Consider the following 14,821-nt stretch of genomic DNA (forward strand, 5'->3'; position numbering starts at 1 on the left):
TCCAAGTTGCTCATCAACACATTTACTTTGTAAAGAATTACCAAGTTAAAGTGCAACTGCTTTATAACAACTGGAGACTTGTTAAAATAAAACAGATGTAAAGAATTTTTGATGTGTTTTTCGGTCTTAACTATTCACCTTTAAACAAATCAGAACTTATATGAACTAATCATGTAATCATTATTCCCATTGAAATTGTAGACGTCACAAATTTTCCCCACTTTTTCCTGTTGTATTAGCCAGAAAACTTTTGGTGGCAATTTGGAGAAATATTAAATGAAAATATCTTCAAATAGGAGTGAAGAAAGCTCTGGAGGGAATGTGGAACAGTGAAAGAAGAGAAAAGCTTTACCTTGATAGAATCAGGACCACCAACGCACCTTTTCTGTCTCTAGCTTGGAACCTGGGATCAGAAAGGTGGGTTCAAGTCTCAGCCGTTAAGCCTTAATTTCTGTATCAGTAAGAAAATCTTTACTAATTCAATATTGTATTAAACAAGATGATACATTTTAAAAAGCCTATAGAATTGTACCCAACTCAAAGTTTCTAATTCCATGACACTGGACATATTTTTTCATAACTATTGATATTCATATAGCACCTTTAATCCAGACAATTCAGGATACCAGGTCACTAAATGACGAGCAGAAATTTTAATGTTTAAGAACAAACTAAATGAAACAAAACACAAAACAATACAAAAGAAACACAAAAATCAAAAAACTATATCCTGAGACTATCCCAGTCCAGCATTTGCCTTGGCAAAGGAATAAATTTCTGAGCTCAAATTCATCCTACACCAGTGCAGTTCAACAGTTTTTTAAGTGTCTAGTTGATGCCACACAGGCAGTTACAGAAGACAAAATTTCTCCCTTTGAGACACAGTCTAAAAGGAGATATTAAAATGCAATGTGATGTTCAATGCATAGAAGAATATATAAAGTACTGCAGGAACACAGATGAAGAAGCAGTTACATTTGCTTGGTTTGAGAGGAGGGTAAGAAGCGTTAAGGAGTTATCAAGGGGAAGTGACATTTAAACCAGGCCTAAAAGGACTGGGAGTCAGCCAGATAGAACAAGGGAGAGAAGGGCATTCAGGTGAAGGAAACAATAATGAGTATACAGTCAAATTCACAGAGATAATTAGGAAGACAAAGAATGCAAACCATTGCAAAGAATGTTCCAAAGAAAGGGCTCCTCTCAGAAAAAAGGCTAAGTTTCAGAGAAAATATTATTTGCTCCACAGAAATGATTTTCTGGACTCTGTGAGACTAACCAGCCATCTTTTGTGAGTAAAATAATTTCAAACACAAGAATGATAAAGAAAATTAGCTTTATTTATGTAAATTAGAAAAATTGATTGTAGTGTTAGAATTTGTCAAATGTTTTCATTCTGAACGATTTACAAGTGTATTTATATACAAACATAATAAAATAGAGTACCATCACATTGCTTTCGCTTGACTCCAAGTGTCTCTCCATTCTGAACATGCCCCTCTCACTTCGGGTTTTAATTTTTAACAGGGAAATGCTTTGTTTTGACACAGTGCTTGATTCACATAGTATAACACTGAAGTGGAAGGAGAGTCAATGACCATCAACAATTAAAAATAATTATCCTTCAACCAATATGACTTTATCGTTAGATTTCTTCTATATTAAAATGTTTCATGTTAAAAAAACATACTTGTATTCATTGAGGATCTAAATTTGTTGTACTAAATTTGACATTTATATAAACCCATAGTTAATTTAAATATAGATATGAATCTATATTAAACTCATTGGTATGAATGTTTGCCATAAATGAAAATAAAGAAAATTATTAGGAACAGAGGTAAAAGAAAATCCATGTGAGAAATTGAAGTGGAAATGCCCTATTCTATTTAAAATGACTAAAATTTCAATTTTCTGAACTCAATACAAATAAAACCAATAGATGGTAAAAAGCCATGATATTTATAGACACCAAATCTTAAGTCACACTGTAGGGCCGTAATTAATTTGTACTATTACATATTTTAGATAATTCTAAACCAAGTTTCCTAAATAGCTTTCCAATCATTTATGTTGTTTGAGAAATCCAAGAAAGTCTAATACAATTATTGAATAAGGCCGAATTTTAAACTGGCAATCGAGATACAATATAAATGCAGATAATTTATATTAGAGTCAAATTTATATCTGTCATAGTACTATGTGTGTATGGACTATTAGAAGAAATAAATTTTGTTTTTAAAGCAGTGGTTAGTTTTCTAAGTTTAGTTCTTTAGCACTTTATTGAAATTCCTGGCAAGAATTCTGACAGAGCTCTGTGATTTTATTATATGAAAGAAAGAAAAAAAAAAACCCACAAAAAATGTTAAGTTTGCTGTGACTTTTCAAAGCTATTTAAGTTAAAACAAACAGCCTCCAAGTGCACTTGTGTCTAAAATGCCACTTTTGCCCCCAGAGTGAAAGAAATGATCAAGTATTGTGTTAAGGTGCTTACTATTCAAAAAAAAAGAAAGAAATCAGAGGAAGTTGGTCTTTAATTGGATGCTTGAATTCTTTCCAGAGTTCTTAGTATGTTTAGATGTTGGTATCTTGAGTTTGACACTTTCTTGATTGCCCTTTATAGCAGCTTCAAGGCGGGCTTTCAAGGCTGGAGAAGAAGCCATTACACTTTTAAAAACTGATGAATACTGAGGCCCAATCTGCATGAGATTTTGCAAAGCAAAGTCATGCAGATTTCTCATTATGGAAGTTGCTGATCCCAGAGCATTCTCATCCAAAAGGAAGGAAATGAGGATGGGCAGAAGACAGGCCACCAGCTGAGAGCCTGGAAAGTAAACAAATGATGTAAGCCCCAGGTTCAGGGATGTAAATGTTTCTTATACACTTGATCTGGACATACTTCCCCCACTTGAAGGGAAGCAGTTCTTCCAATCTCTTCTCCCAAATTAATACAAAACAATATCAATACTTGGGATTAACATAAACACCTGCCTTTCCACGAGTGTGAAAATATAATGTTAAGTGACTAATGGGATGTTTTACATTTTAAATAATGTTAAATTTCTGATTTTGGACAGATTCTGATTTAGTATGCATTTAGTGCTAGCACTTACGATGCTGTTCCTCAGCAACGGCTACCAGTGCTTCCAAGACCTTTATGCCTTCCTGAAAGATCTGAAGCTCAGTAGTGTCTTCAGGTTTTCTTTTGTCTATTTCCTGCAGTTTTTCCACGATAGAGGATACTAAAGAGTAAATGTACGGGTAGGAAACAGCTGGATTTGGATACTGAAAAATGGAAAGTAGGAGCTGATAGGTCTTGATTTGTACCTAATCAGAAAAAAGACAAAAATAGTATAAACTATAAATTTACATTTATATTAAAATGTAAGTTTTAATGTAAATTTTTAAAGTAAATTAAAAAATGTAAATGAAAAAAAATTTAAAGCCTCCCCTCCCACACTTAAATTTATTTTATTTCTAATTTATCTTTCATTTTGGAAGTCCAAGCACTAACAGGTATTCAAACTTGCATGCTAACAGTGGTTGTGACAGCATGGAATGGGAATAAAGTGGTTAATTTTTCTCCTTTTGACTAGTTCCCATTTTCCCCCTCATTTGTCTTTCTATAATGTAAAAAATCAAACAAACACACAAACTTGAAAAATATTTTGGAGATATTGGAAAATGTTTTAGATGAAAATCACATATATTTGATGCTATGAAGGTTTTAAGGAACCATGTCTGGACCATATTAATTATGTGTTATCACATACTGGAGGCACCACTTTGAGACTGCTACATAAAGCTCCTGTTAGGCTAGAGGAAACAAACAGGACAGAAGAACAAAAGGAGATGACTATACAGCAAATATATAAACCATCCTTTATTCAATTCATTGTGATATTTGAATGATTATTTTTTTCTGAGAGAAAATCTGGTTCCTAAATTTTAGGAGTCTATTTGTGATCACGTGCTACAAACTTATTTTGTACCACATAACAGCATAGGAAATCAATTTAGCAAATAAAAGGGCCAGAAAGGAATGGGATTAATTTGTATGTGCTGTTTTTGAAATAGGTCTCATTATTTTACAGTCATATACTGAAGGCACATGCTAGAGTCTTCCTTTCCTTTTTTTTTGAAAGGAAATCCACTGAAGTTCTAGGGATATATCAATTTTAAGATGCCCCTATTTCAAATTTAGGTTTTTTTTTAAATTTTTTAAAAAACATTTTCTTTATCTTTCTCCAACTAACTACATTCCATCCTCAGGGCCAAAAAACAAGACCATTATTATTTGACTTTGTCAACCCAAGAACATGAATTAATCCAAACCTAAAAATAAAAAATTTCAGTCTGGTACTTTCTGTTGGAATCAACAAAATCATAAGGAAAAGTTTTGCAAAAGCCTAAACATGTTCCTATTACAAACATGTATCTTCTAAAGACACTTACCATAGGATCTTTTATCTCAAGAGTAGCCTTAAATTTCTCAATACAGCGCTTCTGAAGGCATGGGATCGTAGTTACTTCTGGACTGGTAGACAAAGTAAATACTGTGATAGCAGTAAGCAGACTGACTTCATCAAGTTCTTGGTGTGTTCCAGCTACTAAAAAGAAATAATCTATGAGAAACAGATCCCAACACTGTCATATTTACTGTTTTATACAGCTGTGAAGCTGTCTCTAGTTTGGTAGTAATTTCTTTTGTGTACCTAAGGATTACAGACAGTAATACTGACTGACTGACTAAGAATCCTGGCAAATGCTGTAGCTTTAAAATATGCATTTTAAGTAATTCTAGAGTCAATAATTACCAAAGAAATTATAATCTTCACAAGTAAAGACATCAGTAAATACTTATATACATTTACTAGGAATATGCATTAACTAGTTGTGTGACCTTGGATATTTAACCCCGTCTTCAGTTTTCTCATCTGTAAAATGAAAGTAGCAGTACTTAAATTTATAAGGTTATGAGGATTAAATGAGTTAATCCTCGCAAAGCATTCAGAATAGCATGTTGCACATAATGCTCAATATAAATTAGCTATTATATTATTATTTTTATTGTGGAGAAATACAGAAATGCTTGGACAGTTGTTTTTTCTTTGTGAAGTTTAAAGTATTCATATTTTGATAATACACGTGTCAAGCGAAAATAACTTAACACTTTGTTTGCTACATATACCATTTCTTAACAGTACAGAAAAATTTGAAAATATCTGTGTGCGCCACAATCATTTAAAGGAATTTTCTACTGGATGTAATTTACTTCATTTCCCAAAGTCATACTCTCATTAAATAATTTTAATGAACCTGTTGTGGAAAATCAATGTTATTTGAAAAGGAAAAGGTGTGGCAAATTCAACTCATTAAATTGTGTAAGAATGGATTGCTACTTATGAAAAAAATTACATATATATGTAGAAGGTTTGGTAACATTCACTCATCAAATACTTAAGAAACATTTTCTATGTGCCAGCACTCTTTTTGGCACTGAGAATACGATTTACAGAGAAGATACAGAATATACCAAGAAGTAAATAAAGGATTTCAGTTAGTCACAAGGTCTATGAATATAAAAAATATATTAAGAGATAATAGAAAGCAACCCAGGAATTGCTACATTGGGCGGTCAGAGAAAGGTTTGAGGAAATTAGTGTTTGAGCTTACACCTGAGACACAGCAGCAATGACAGCAAAATACTACGGATGGGTAGGATTTATTCTATAAAAATAATTTGAATAATTTTGAGGTAAAATAGGTGCATGGTTAACATTTAAAATTATGACAGGGCTTCCCTGGTGGCACAGTGGTTGAGAATCTGCCTGCCAATGCAGGGGACACGGGTTCGAGCCCTGGGCTGGGAAGATCCCACATGCCGCGGAGCAACTAAGCCCGTGAGCCACAGCTGCTGAGCCTGCGCGTCTGGAGCCCGTGCTCTGCAACAAGAGAGGCCGCGACAGTGAAAGGCCCGCACACCGCGATGAAGAGTGGCCCCCGCTCGCCGCAACTAGAGAAAGCCCTCGCACAGAAACGAAGACCCAAGACAGCTAAAAATAAATAAATAAATAAAAATTTTTAAATTATGACAGTATTATTATAAGCACTTTATATGTAATCCTCATTAGCATCATGAGGTAGGTACACTTATTTCCCCCATTTTATGGATGAGAAACTGAGGAACGGAAATTCAGTCATTTGTCCAAATCACACAGTTAGTAAGGCATTCAGTTTGATTCCAGAAAGCATACTGTTAACCATGATGCCATAGTGCTTCACATATAGCCAAGTTATTCTTAGTCATTTATAGCAACTTGAAACTACAACAGCTAGTCTGTTTAGTAAAAATGTCTTTTTATTCTCCGTAAGATAAAGCTCTCCTGAGTTCCTCTTCCCATTTCTTCTAAAATTCCCTTATTCTCCCAGCCCTGCCCAAATTCCCTTATACCCATTCTCTTTTACCTACAATAGATGCAAGGTTCCCTTAGCATTAAGCCCATGGAGAGGCCTATGTGGTAAGGAACTGAGGCCTCCTGCTAACTAACAGCCAGTGAGAGACTGAGGCCTCTTACCAACAGCCATGAGCGAGTCCCCTTGGAAATGGGGTCTTTAGCTGTGACCCTGGCCAACATCTTAACAGTAACTTCAAGAGAGACCCCAAGACAGAACCACCCAGCTATGCTGCTCCCCAATTCCTGACCCTCAAAAACTGTCAGGTAACAAATGTTTGTTGTTTGAAGTCACTAAGTTTTGGAGCAATCTGTTATGTAGCAAATGTTTTCCCTGTCATGATCAGCTCCTTCCTTAATTCTTCTCAGTAGCTAGTCCAAATCCTCAATGTCCTAACCTCATTCTCTGACAGACAACAGAAAACCATGTGTGTGTGTGTGTGTGTGTGTGTGTGTGTGTGTGTGAAAAAGGCAAGCTCATCATAACTCAACCTCACAACTTACTTTCCATCCTTACCTCCTTTTCCTCCCTCACACTGGCAGAGGTTCATCCTTCTAAATGTGCTGTGAATTTTTTTCCTTTCTGCCTAGAAAAGGGATGCTGCTTCCCTCCCTAATAGTTCCAACTCCAACCCCATTTCCACCTTTTTTTTCCCCCATAAGCATGAACTCATACTAGAGCCTCATCTAAAAAAAAAGAAAATAAAATTCCTTGACCCTGTATCTTCCTTCAGCTTTCTCGTCTCCCTGTCGAGTGGAGCCTGTACTTGATCCTTCCCCTCCCTTACTCCTTTCTCGTACCTCAACGCTGTGAGCGTGAACTCCACAGTGTATTTTACACTGCTGACCACTCTCGAGTCATTAAAACTCTCTTTTCTTTAGCTTCTGTTTCTGAATTACATTCGGAATCTCCTCCCATCTTGTTGCATAAACCCAAGTTAGGTGATTTCAACCATCTCACTGACAACTCCCAAACACATGCAGTCTAAAACCATCTCTAGCCAGACTTCCTTGAAGCCCAGACCGCTTCATGTTTCTTCCCACTTGATTATCCTGTAGGCATTTCAAAATAAACTCACTATCTTCCCCTGAAAACCCTCACTTTGGTATTTCTGTTAAGGGCACCATGAACGCTCAACTCACCTTACCCTTTCAACTCCTAAACCAAACTATCAGTAAATTCTGTTAATACTTGCTTAACATTTTGGTTTTCATTATTTCATTCCTTGTTATCGTTACTGCTACTATCTTGTCTCCAACAGTCTTGCTTTTTTCTCTATACTGCTGCCAGAGTGAGTCTTTAGAAATGCAAATCCCATCACTTTACTCCTGTTTTAAGAACACATGCCTATTAAAGGCAGCCCAAATTACCAATCATGCCAAACCTTCCATCATCTGGCCCCACTTACCATCCAACTTCCATCTCTTTACTAATCACCGTTCACCACCCTCTTACTCTTTCCCCTCAAACCCACATTCTCTTGTTGCTCTACTTGCCGTCCCCAAATGTACCATGCTATATAGGTCTCCTGGTCTTAGATCAAAATGTTGCGTGAGAATCCTTTTCTATGATGTCCATGTGGAGAATGGAGAATGCTTTCTAATCCTTTAAGAAACAGACTGTTTTGAGAAGACTCTTGGGGTAGCTACAGAGGTGTACCATCGAGCTCCCCTTCGTGAGGGCAGGTGCTGCCCAGCTGTGAGGCATGTGGTCAGCTGTTAGCTCCTCAGGGTTGGCCTCAGTCCCCAAGTTTGCTTGACTGAGATCACAGTCTTCAGGGGGCAGCCACATCTGAGGGTGTGTAGACACTGTTGTCCTATGGGAGGCACTGACAGGCAATATTCAGAGCCGCCCAGCAGGCGTGCTGAGCTTTGCTGGATGCTCGTATTGCAGCTTGGCTTCTTTTGCCCAAGATTGCTTTCCCCATTCCCTTCACAGATATCGTTCCTTAATAAGCCTCTTGCTCCCCAAACTCCATCTCAGCATGAGCTTCCAGAGAACCCTACTGTGACACTCTGCCTGATTCACTCAAACAGAGCTGACTACTCTAACTTTTTGCCAGTTGTCTTTTCTTTTTAAGGTTTTTTTTGATGTAGACCAATTTTAAAGTCTTTATTGAATTTGTTACAATATTGCTTCTGTTTTATGTTTTGGTTTTTTGGCCACGAGGCATGTGGGATCTTAGCTTCCCGACCAGGGATCCAACCCATACCCCCTGCACTGGAAAGCGAAGTCTTAACCACTGGACCGCCAGGGAAGTCCCTATCTCCTTTCTTTAATACTAGAAAGGCAGTGATAAATAAGACATTACTGTTGCCTTCAAGGAGCTCCTATGGTATTAATCATACCTTATGGCACTAGCCTCCCCTAGACTCCCAACTCTGGGCACAAAGAGGGTGGTCAATAAATGCTGAATTCAACTGAAACCTTTTTACCATACAAAATAGAATATGGTGAATTGTGACACTGATAAACAGAACAAAGAAGGCAGGGATAGGGACTTCCCTGGTGGTCCAGTGGTTAAGAATCCACCTCCCATGCAGGGGATGTGGGTTCGATCCCTGGTCGGGGAACTAAGATCCCACATACCACGGAGCAACTAAGCCTGCGCGCTGTAGAGCCCGTGAGCCACGACTAGAGAGCCCTGCACGCTGCAACTACTGAGCCCACGCGCTCTGGAGCCTGTGCACCACAATTAGAGGGAAACCCACACGCCGCAACAAAAGATCCCGTGTGCCACAACTAAGACCTGACGCAGCCAAATAAATAAATAAATATATTTTTTTAAAAAGGCGATAATTTATAAATATGTCTAAACACTTTTTACAATTACCATGACATAATGTTGAAAATAAGACCTACTCAACAATAACAAAGGGGAAAACTAAGTTTAATGGATATTGAACATAATACTAGCTATCATTTATAGATATATGCCAGGTAAAAAGCGAGATGCTTTTCACATATTATGTTATTGCTCTAACAGTCTCCTGCAACACAATCTCCTCATTTTGTTAATGAGAAAACTAAGGCTCAGAGAAGTTGGATAACTTGTCTAGTCACTTAGCTAGTAGGTGCTGGAGGGACAGATCAGTCTTGTATTATATTTATAATGTATACCTTATGCAGTTTTCAGTACATTGTGCATATTAAAAAAGTTCTGTCAGCTAGACATGGATGATACTGTATTTTAAAATTAACATACTATTACATCTGAAGGTCTCTCACTGTCAACATACAGGCTGCCAGTAATTTAATTGCATTAACGTTAAAGATACTAAAATGAGACCATAGATATTTTCTATCTACGATACATATCCTCTAAACAAGTATGTAGTGAATTGTGGTCTCCTTTAGGCGAGACTGCCAAACATGATCAAGTAAATAGCTTATTCTCAAAAAACTGTCCCTCTTGCTTTTTAAAACAAACTGAACAACTGCTTCTAAAGAGCCTAAATTACCTGGATCCCAACAGTCAAGAACTGTTGTTAAAGCACTTCGGAGAAGGTCAGTCCAAGCAGTATGGCTCTTTTCTGCTCGGGCCATGGGAGAAGATAATATTCCTTTCAGAGCCTGCAGGGAAGCTGCAACTGTTGAAGATAGCTGGCCCCCAGGTAACTTCACAGCAGTTTCTCTGAGGACTCCAATTGTGAGGTACAGTATAGTAGGGAGGATTGAGATGCTTCCTGTAATGTTTTTAAAAAACACTATTTCAGTCTATATACAGTTCCTCAAAGGAAATCACCAAATGAGTTAGATAATGTCAAAGATTTCTAGCTTTTAAGATTATTCTCCATTAGGGATTATAACTGTTAAGATAATTTAAATAACTTTAAGATTTTAAAGGTTGGATTAAATTTTGGTTATAATTGGAGATGTTATTTAGAGTATATCACAGTACCATTATCCATTGCTGTGTTATTTTGTTTTATTTGGTAGTTGACAAACATTGAATTTATTTTTACTTTTTAGTGTGGTAAAATATATGTAACAAAAAATTTACCATTTTAATCATTTTTAATAGTTCAGTGGCATTAAGTACATTCACAATGTTGTGCAACCACTATCACTATCCATTTGGCTTTTATATTAAACCCTTTCGAAGCAATTTGTAGTGAATCACTCAGTACAAAATATTAAAGTTTCCATGGCCACTAAGTAGTTAAAAAGTCACTTTGTTTAAAGTGAAAGGGAAGAGACTAAAGCTAAAATAGTCAATCAATTTTCCCAGAGGCTATCAATAAAACTCATATCGTATATTTTTGCCCCCAATTCTCTGCTAGTCACTTTTTCTGCTACTATTGGTATAAGACAGTGTGTGAGAACAAGGAATACAGGTTTAAAAGTCAAACTGAAGCTTAAAGTCATGTTAAAAATAAGACAGCATGTAAGTTGGTCAAGACACATTTAAGCAGAAATATGCTTACCAATTAAGAAGTATCTATTAAATACTGAGTCCCTATTATGTACTAGAGGGTACAAAATTTCACTGGAAACAAGACATATGTCTGTATATATATTTATCTTCTCTTTCTATAATAATCAATTACATATACCTCTAGATGACACATAAAAACTACATATCTACATATGGAAGCTACACACACACACACAAAACAAACAAAAAAAAAAAGAAAAAGAAAAACAAAACAAAACTCAATATGAGCCAGAGTTTTTAGGGAAGCCTTCACAGATGAGGACAGGGCTGGAGTTGAACTTGAAAGGAAGGCAAAATTTTACAAAGGAGAGAAGGGGTGGGGTCATTTCAGATCAAGTAACACCACTGACAATAGTACAGAACAGGGATATGCATGAAGCCTCCTGGGTTTAAGGTTCACACAGAAGGAACCAGGAGGCAGATGTACTCTGCAGAGCCTTACACACTATATTAAAAGCATGGAGTTGATTCAAAACAGAACTGGATGTGACGAGAAGCTTCTGCTGTCACTGAGGCAGGGGAAGTCCATTAGATACTGTATACCAAAAAATGCCCAAGAGCTAGTAATTGCCATCGATGGGTTTACAATATTCTCAACCATGGAAGAGACCATCTATGTAGAGTACATGCTGTCTCTATATTTACTTTCACCCTTTTAGTAAAACAGATTACTAGAATGTAATGTTAACCGTAGAGGATTAAAGACCATACGCAAAGCTTTGGGGGTCAGCATTTGTGTAATGAGGAAAAGATAAGCAACCATTACCTCCATTATCTATCAGAACCATTTCTCTCCTTCCAAGTCAAGTAAAGCAATCAAACACCACAACATACCTTCAGGAGAGCACACTGCAGGAAGTTCAGAGAGGATAACTAATGCAGCGGAAACCAACCTACTTCCATCTTCTGACAGCATCTGTGGCTTTGTAGCTTTTACTCCTGGGCTACCTGTCAATTTAGGATTTAGCTCTGGGAGCTGTCTAACTAGAATGCATACACACAATTCCAGTGTTGCAAAGACCAAAGATTTCCCAGGCACAAGTCCTCCTGTGTCCTTTCCCTCTCCAAATTCTGGCAAGGTTTCCTTTTCAGCAGCCCCATCATCAACTAAAAGACAAAAAGAACAATGTTGAATAAATGCTTCAGGTTTGTTTTGCTTCTGGTAGATGGCAATTTAGTTCATTTCTGTTGTAGGTAACAGATTTAAATGGGTGAAGTCTTGGGTCTTAAAGAATGAAAGAGAAAGTTATGGAGGTAAAAGTAGTTGTCTTTATTTGGACTTCTTATTGCAATGGATCAAAAGAAATCCTCGGTGACCTTCTCAGCCTTAAAATATTGTCTGGTTAACTCCTTGCTGTTAAGGTGTGAACCTGATAGCTAGAGCTCCAGCACTGACCTTACCACCTTAATACTGGTAGTGGCTGGACAGAAAGATAGGAACTGAGGTCCCTGATGTCTTTAAGAAGCTGCCATCTCAGCCCAGGACTGCCAACTTCTGGACTTCTTTTAGATAAGAGAATAAGTCCTTGTGTTTAAAATCTACTGTTATATTGGATTTTCTGTTATATGTAGTCAAATGTAATCTTAAGTGATAAACTCACCAATACCAAATTTGACTTGTAAATGAACAATTTAATCACTTTGCAAAACTTAAGTTATTAAATAATTATCAGTAGTTCTTTCCATGTACATTGGTAAACACTTAAACGTAGGTACTCAATCAGTATAAAGATTTTTTTTCCTTCCAGGGCTGTTAAAATTCTAATTTTCCCAAGGAATAGTAGTTTAGCTACTGACAACGTCCAAGCTAACATGTAGAGGCGCATGAGAAGATTTGAAGCCATACCTAGAGATGTTTCATTTGTACTATACACAATAGATTCTCAGAACAACACAGACACATAAGCAGTACTTTAAAAAATAATGATGCCATGTGATTAATTTGGCATTATAGGAACATTCACCTTCTGCACTTCGTCTTTTCTCCTTCACATGTTCTTGAGCTGCACAGATAATCTGCCTTACCACTTCAAGAGAAGCCAGCTGAATGGAAGGTGATTCTCGGGTCAAAATTACTCGATGTAGTACATTCAACAACTCGATACCCAAGTCCTATCACAGAAAACAGGTGAGACTATATGGAAAATTACATACTTAAAAAAAAAATACCAATGTTAAATGCCATGACAAAATTCAGAGAAAGAGAATATAACAATGGTCTACAAAAAATAAAGGTGTTAGGGCAGTAAAGTTATGTAACACTTGCTCCACTTTAAACCAACTCCAGGTTGGTTTTTGTCCAATCTTGTGGGAGATGGCACTATGACAAAAGATCATTTTCACACAGGTCCTAAAGTGGGAAAACAAACAAGGAGATCTCTAAAACAAGATGAAAAATGTGGCTAAAAGTATATAAGGACTGCCATGTAGATTCCTAGATTTAGAAAACTAAGGTTTTCTAGTACTAATAAAGAATGATGGCGAAGTATGACATTAAAAGTGGATAAGTTATTAAGCTCAGAATGAATATCTCTCTGAAGAATAAAATACATCGGACAAATACTATTTCATTTTCCCCTTTTCTTTTCTATTGGTTACTCTGGTGGCTTTCTTTCATCTTTGAAAATAATAGTAAAACTGTCATTACGATACTTGTTTTAACATACAGAATAAACAAGCAGAAAAAGTTTAAAATTTATTCAAGTACAATCCAAGTCAGGCAGGAGCCTGATTAATACTTTAAACCTAATAAACGATAGTAGTAATAAGTTAACTGTCTGTATAGAAAAGAAATCATACCATCCATTTTTCTTAACATCCAAGAGTCAATTTAATATACAATTCAATATACTGGTAGTACCTGATGCTAAGGGTGCCTGCCCAATACAGAGTTGCTCTTGGGAAAGCAGTTGAAGGAAGTGCCATTCTTTGTACAGTGATCTTTTTTTTTTTTTTAACATCTCTATTGGAGTATAATTGCTTTACAATGGTGTGTTAGTTTCTGCTGTATCACAAAGTGAATCAGCTGTGTACAGTGATCTTTTAACCATGGTCACAACTGGGTCTGATATTAGTGTCTGACTCCACCTACAGACTAGCCAGTCGTCTCTTAAAAAGACTTGGATAGAGAACTCAGCCAAGAGGAATACTACGTAACTGACAATAACTACGTGAACCAAGAAGAAACTCTCTCAGGGAAATGGGGTATAAGATACAGGTATATACGAAGAGCAGGGTGCACTGAAGTGGAAAGAGACAAAGACAGTATGATATAGAACCTTCCCATCATTGCAGAAAATTCACACGAAGAGCTGCTACACGGAATGGTTGGCTGGTGGCAGCAGAAATAAGTGCGGCAGAAGCAGAGACAGAAAGTGGCAGAAAGAGGCATGACTGCTCCTGGGTCAGCACAGTTGCTGATGCCATTTCAGTTCTGAGGCCTAGCTCTGCAGTTTTTTAGTTTCCTTTTTACTTTTCCGTGTTTACTCCCTATTCACTGTAGTAACCTGGACATGTTTCTGTTCCTGTTCCTTGAAATGTACAGAAGCCAAACAAAAAACGAGAAATCACCTGATCACTGCCAATTTTAGATCTGGGCCAAGGAACATCTAGAAGGGCCTGTAACGCATGTAAACAAGCAGTAATGCTTTCCATGGTTGCATCTGAACGTAAGGAACACAGAAATTCCACACTGATTCCTGTAGAAAGCAGAAAAAGAGAACGAGGCTTCTTTGAGATTCTTAGTTTATGAAGTTAAATAATTTTCTATTTTGATAAGATATACAAATAAACCTAGCAAAAAGGTAATGCAAATAAACCACAATGAATTTAAGACTAAACAATTAAGTGATAAGGCAATCTCTTAATAGTTTGTTTTTATCAACATGTACACAAATAATAATCTCAATTAGGCTTGCACACTACTGCAAA

At 36.7% G+C, this 14,821-nt stretch overlaps 1 protein-coding gene across 3 annotated transcripts in view; it reads right to left on the bottom strand.

Annotated features, from left to right (window-relative positions):
• Positions 1 to 1,316: 1,316 nt before the first annotated feature.
• The window catches only part of HEATR5A (HEAT repeat containing 5A), a 111,068-nt gene continuing 97,563 nt past the window's right edge, over positions 1,317 to 14,821 (bottom strand). For 2 of the 3 annotated variants that reach the window (XM_061180757.1, XM_061180758.1), the window contains 7 exons: positions 14,462 to 14,589; positions 12,856 to 13,003; positions 11,726 to 11,998; positions 9,915 to 10,139; positions 4,453 to 4,607; positions 3,111 to 3,324; positions 1,317 to 2,821 (listed from right to left, as the gene is read on the bottom strand). In XM_061180757.1, the coding sequence (XP_061036740.1) occupies positions 2,514 to 2,821; positions 3,111 to 3,324; positions 4,453 to 4,607; positions 9,915 to 10,139; positions 11,726 to 11,998; positions 12,856 to 13,003; positions 14,462 to 14,589 (1,451 nt within the window). In that variant the 3' untranslated portion in view covers positions 1,317 to 2,513. The remainder of the gene's footprint in view (positions 2,822 to 3,110; positions 3,325 to 4,452; positions 4,608 to 9,914; positions 10,140 to 11,725; positions 11,999 to 12,855; positions 13,004 to 14,461; positions 14,590 to 14,821) is intronic. The other variant, XM_061180759.1, reaches the window with a different exon arrangement.

The sequence above is a fragment of the Eubalaena glacialis genome, chromosome 2 (assembly GCF_028564815.1).
Source record: "Eubalaena glacialis isolate mEubGla1 chromosome 2, mEubGla1.1.hap2.+ XY, whole genome shotgun sequence".
NCBI lineage: Eukaryota > Metazoa > Chordata > Mammalia > Artiodactyla > Balaenidae > Eubalaena > Eubalaena glacialis.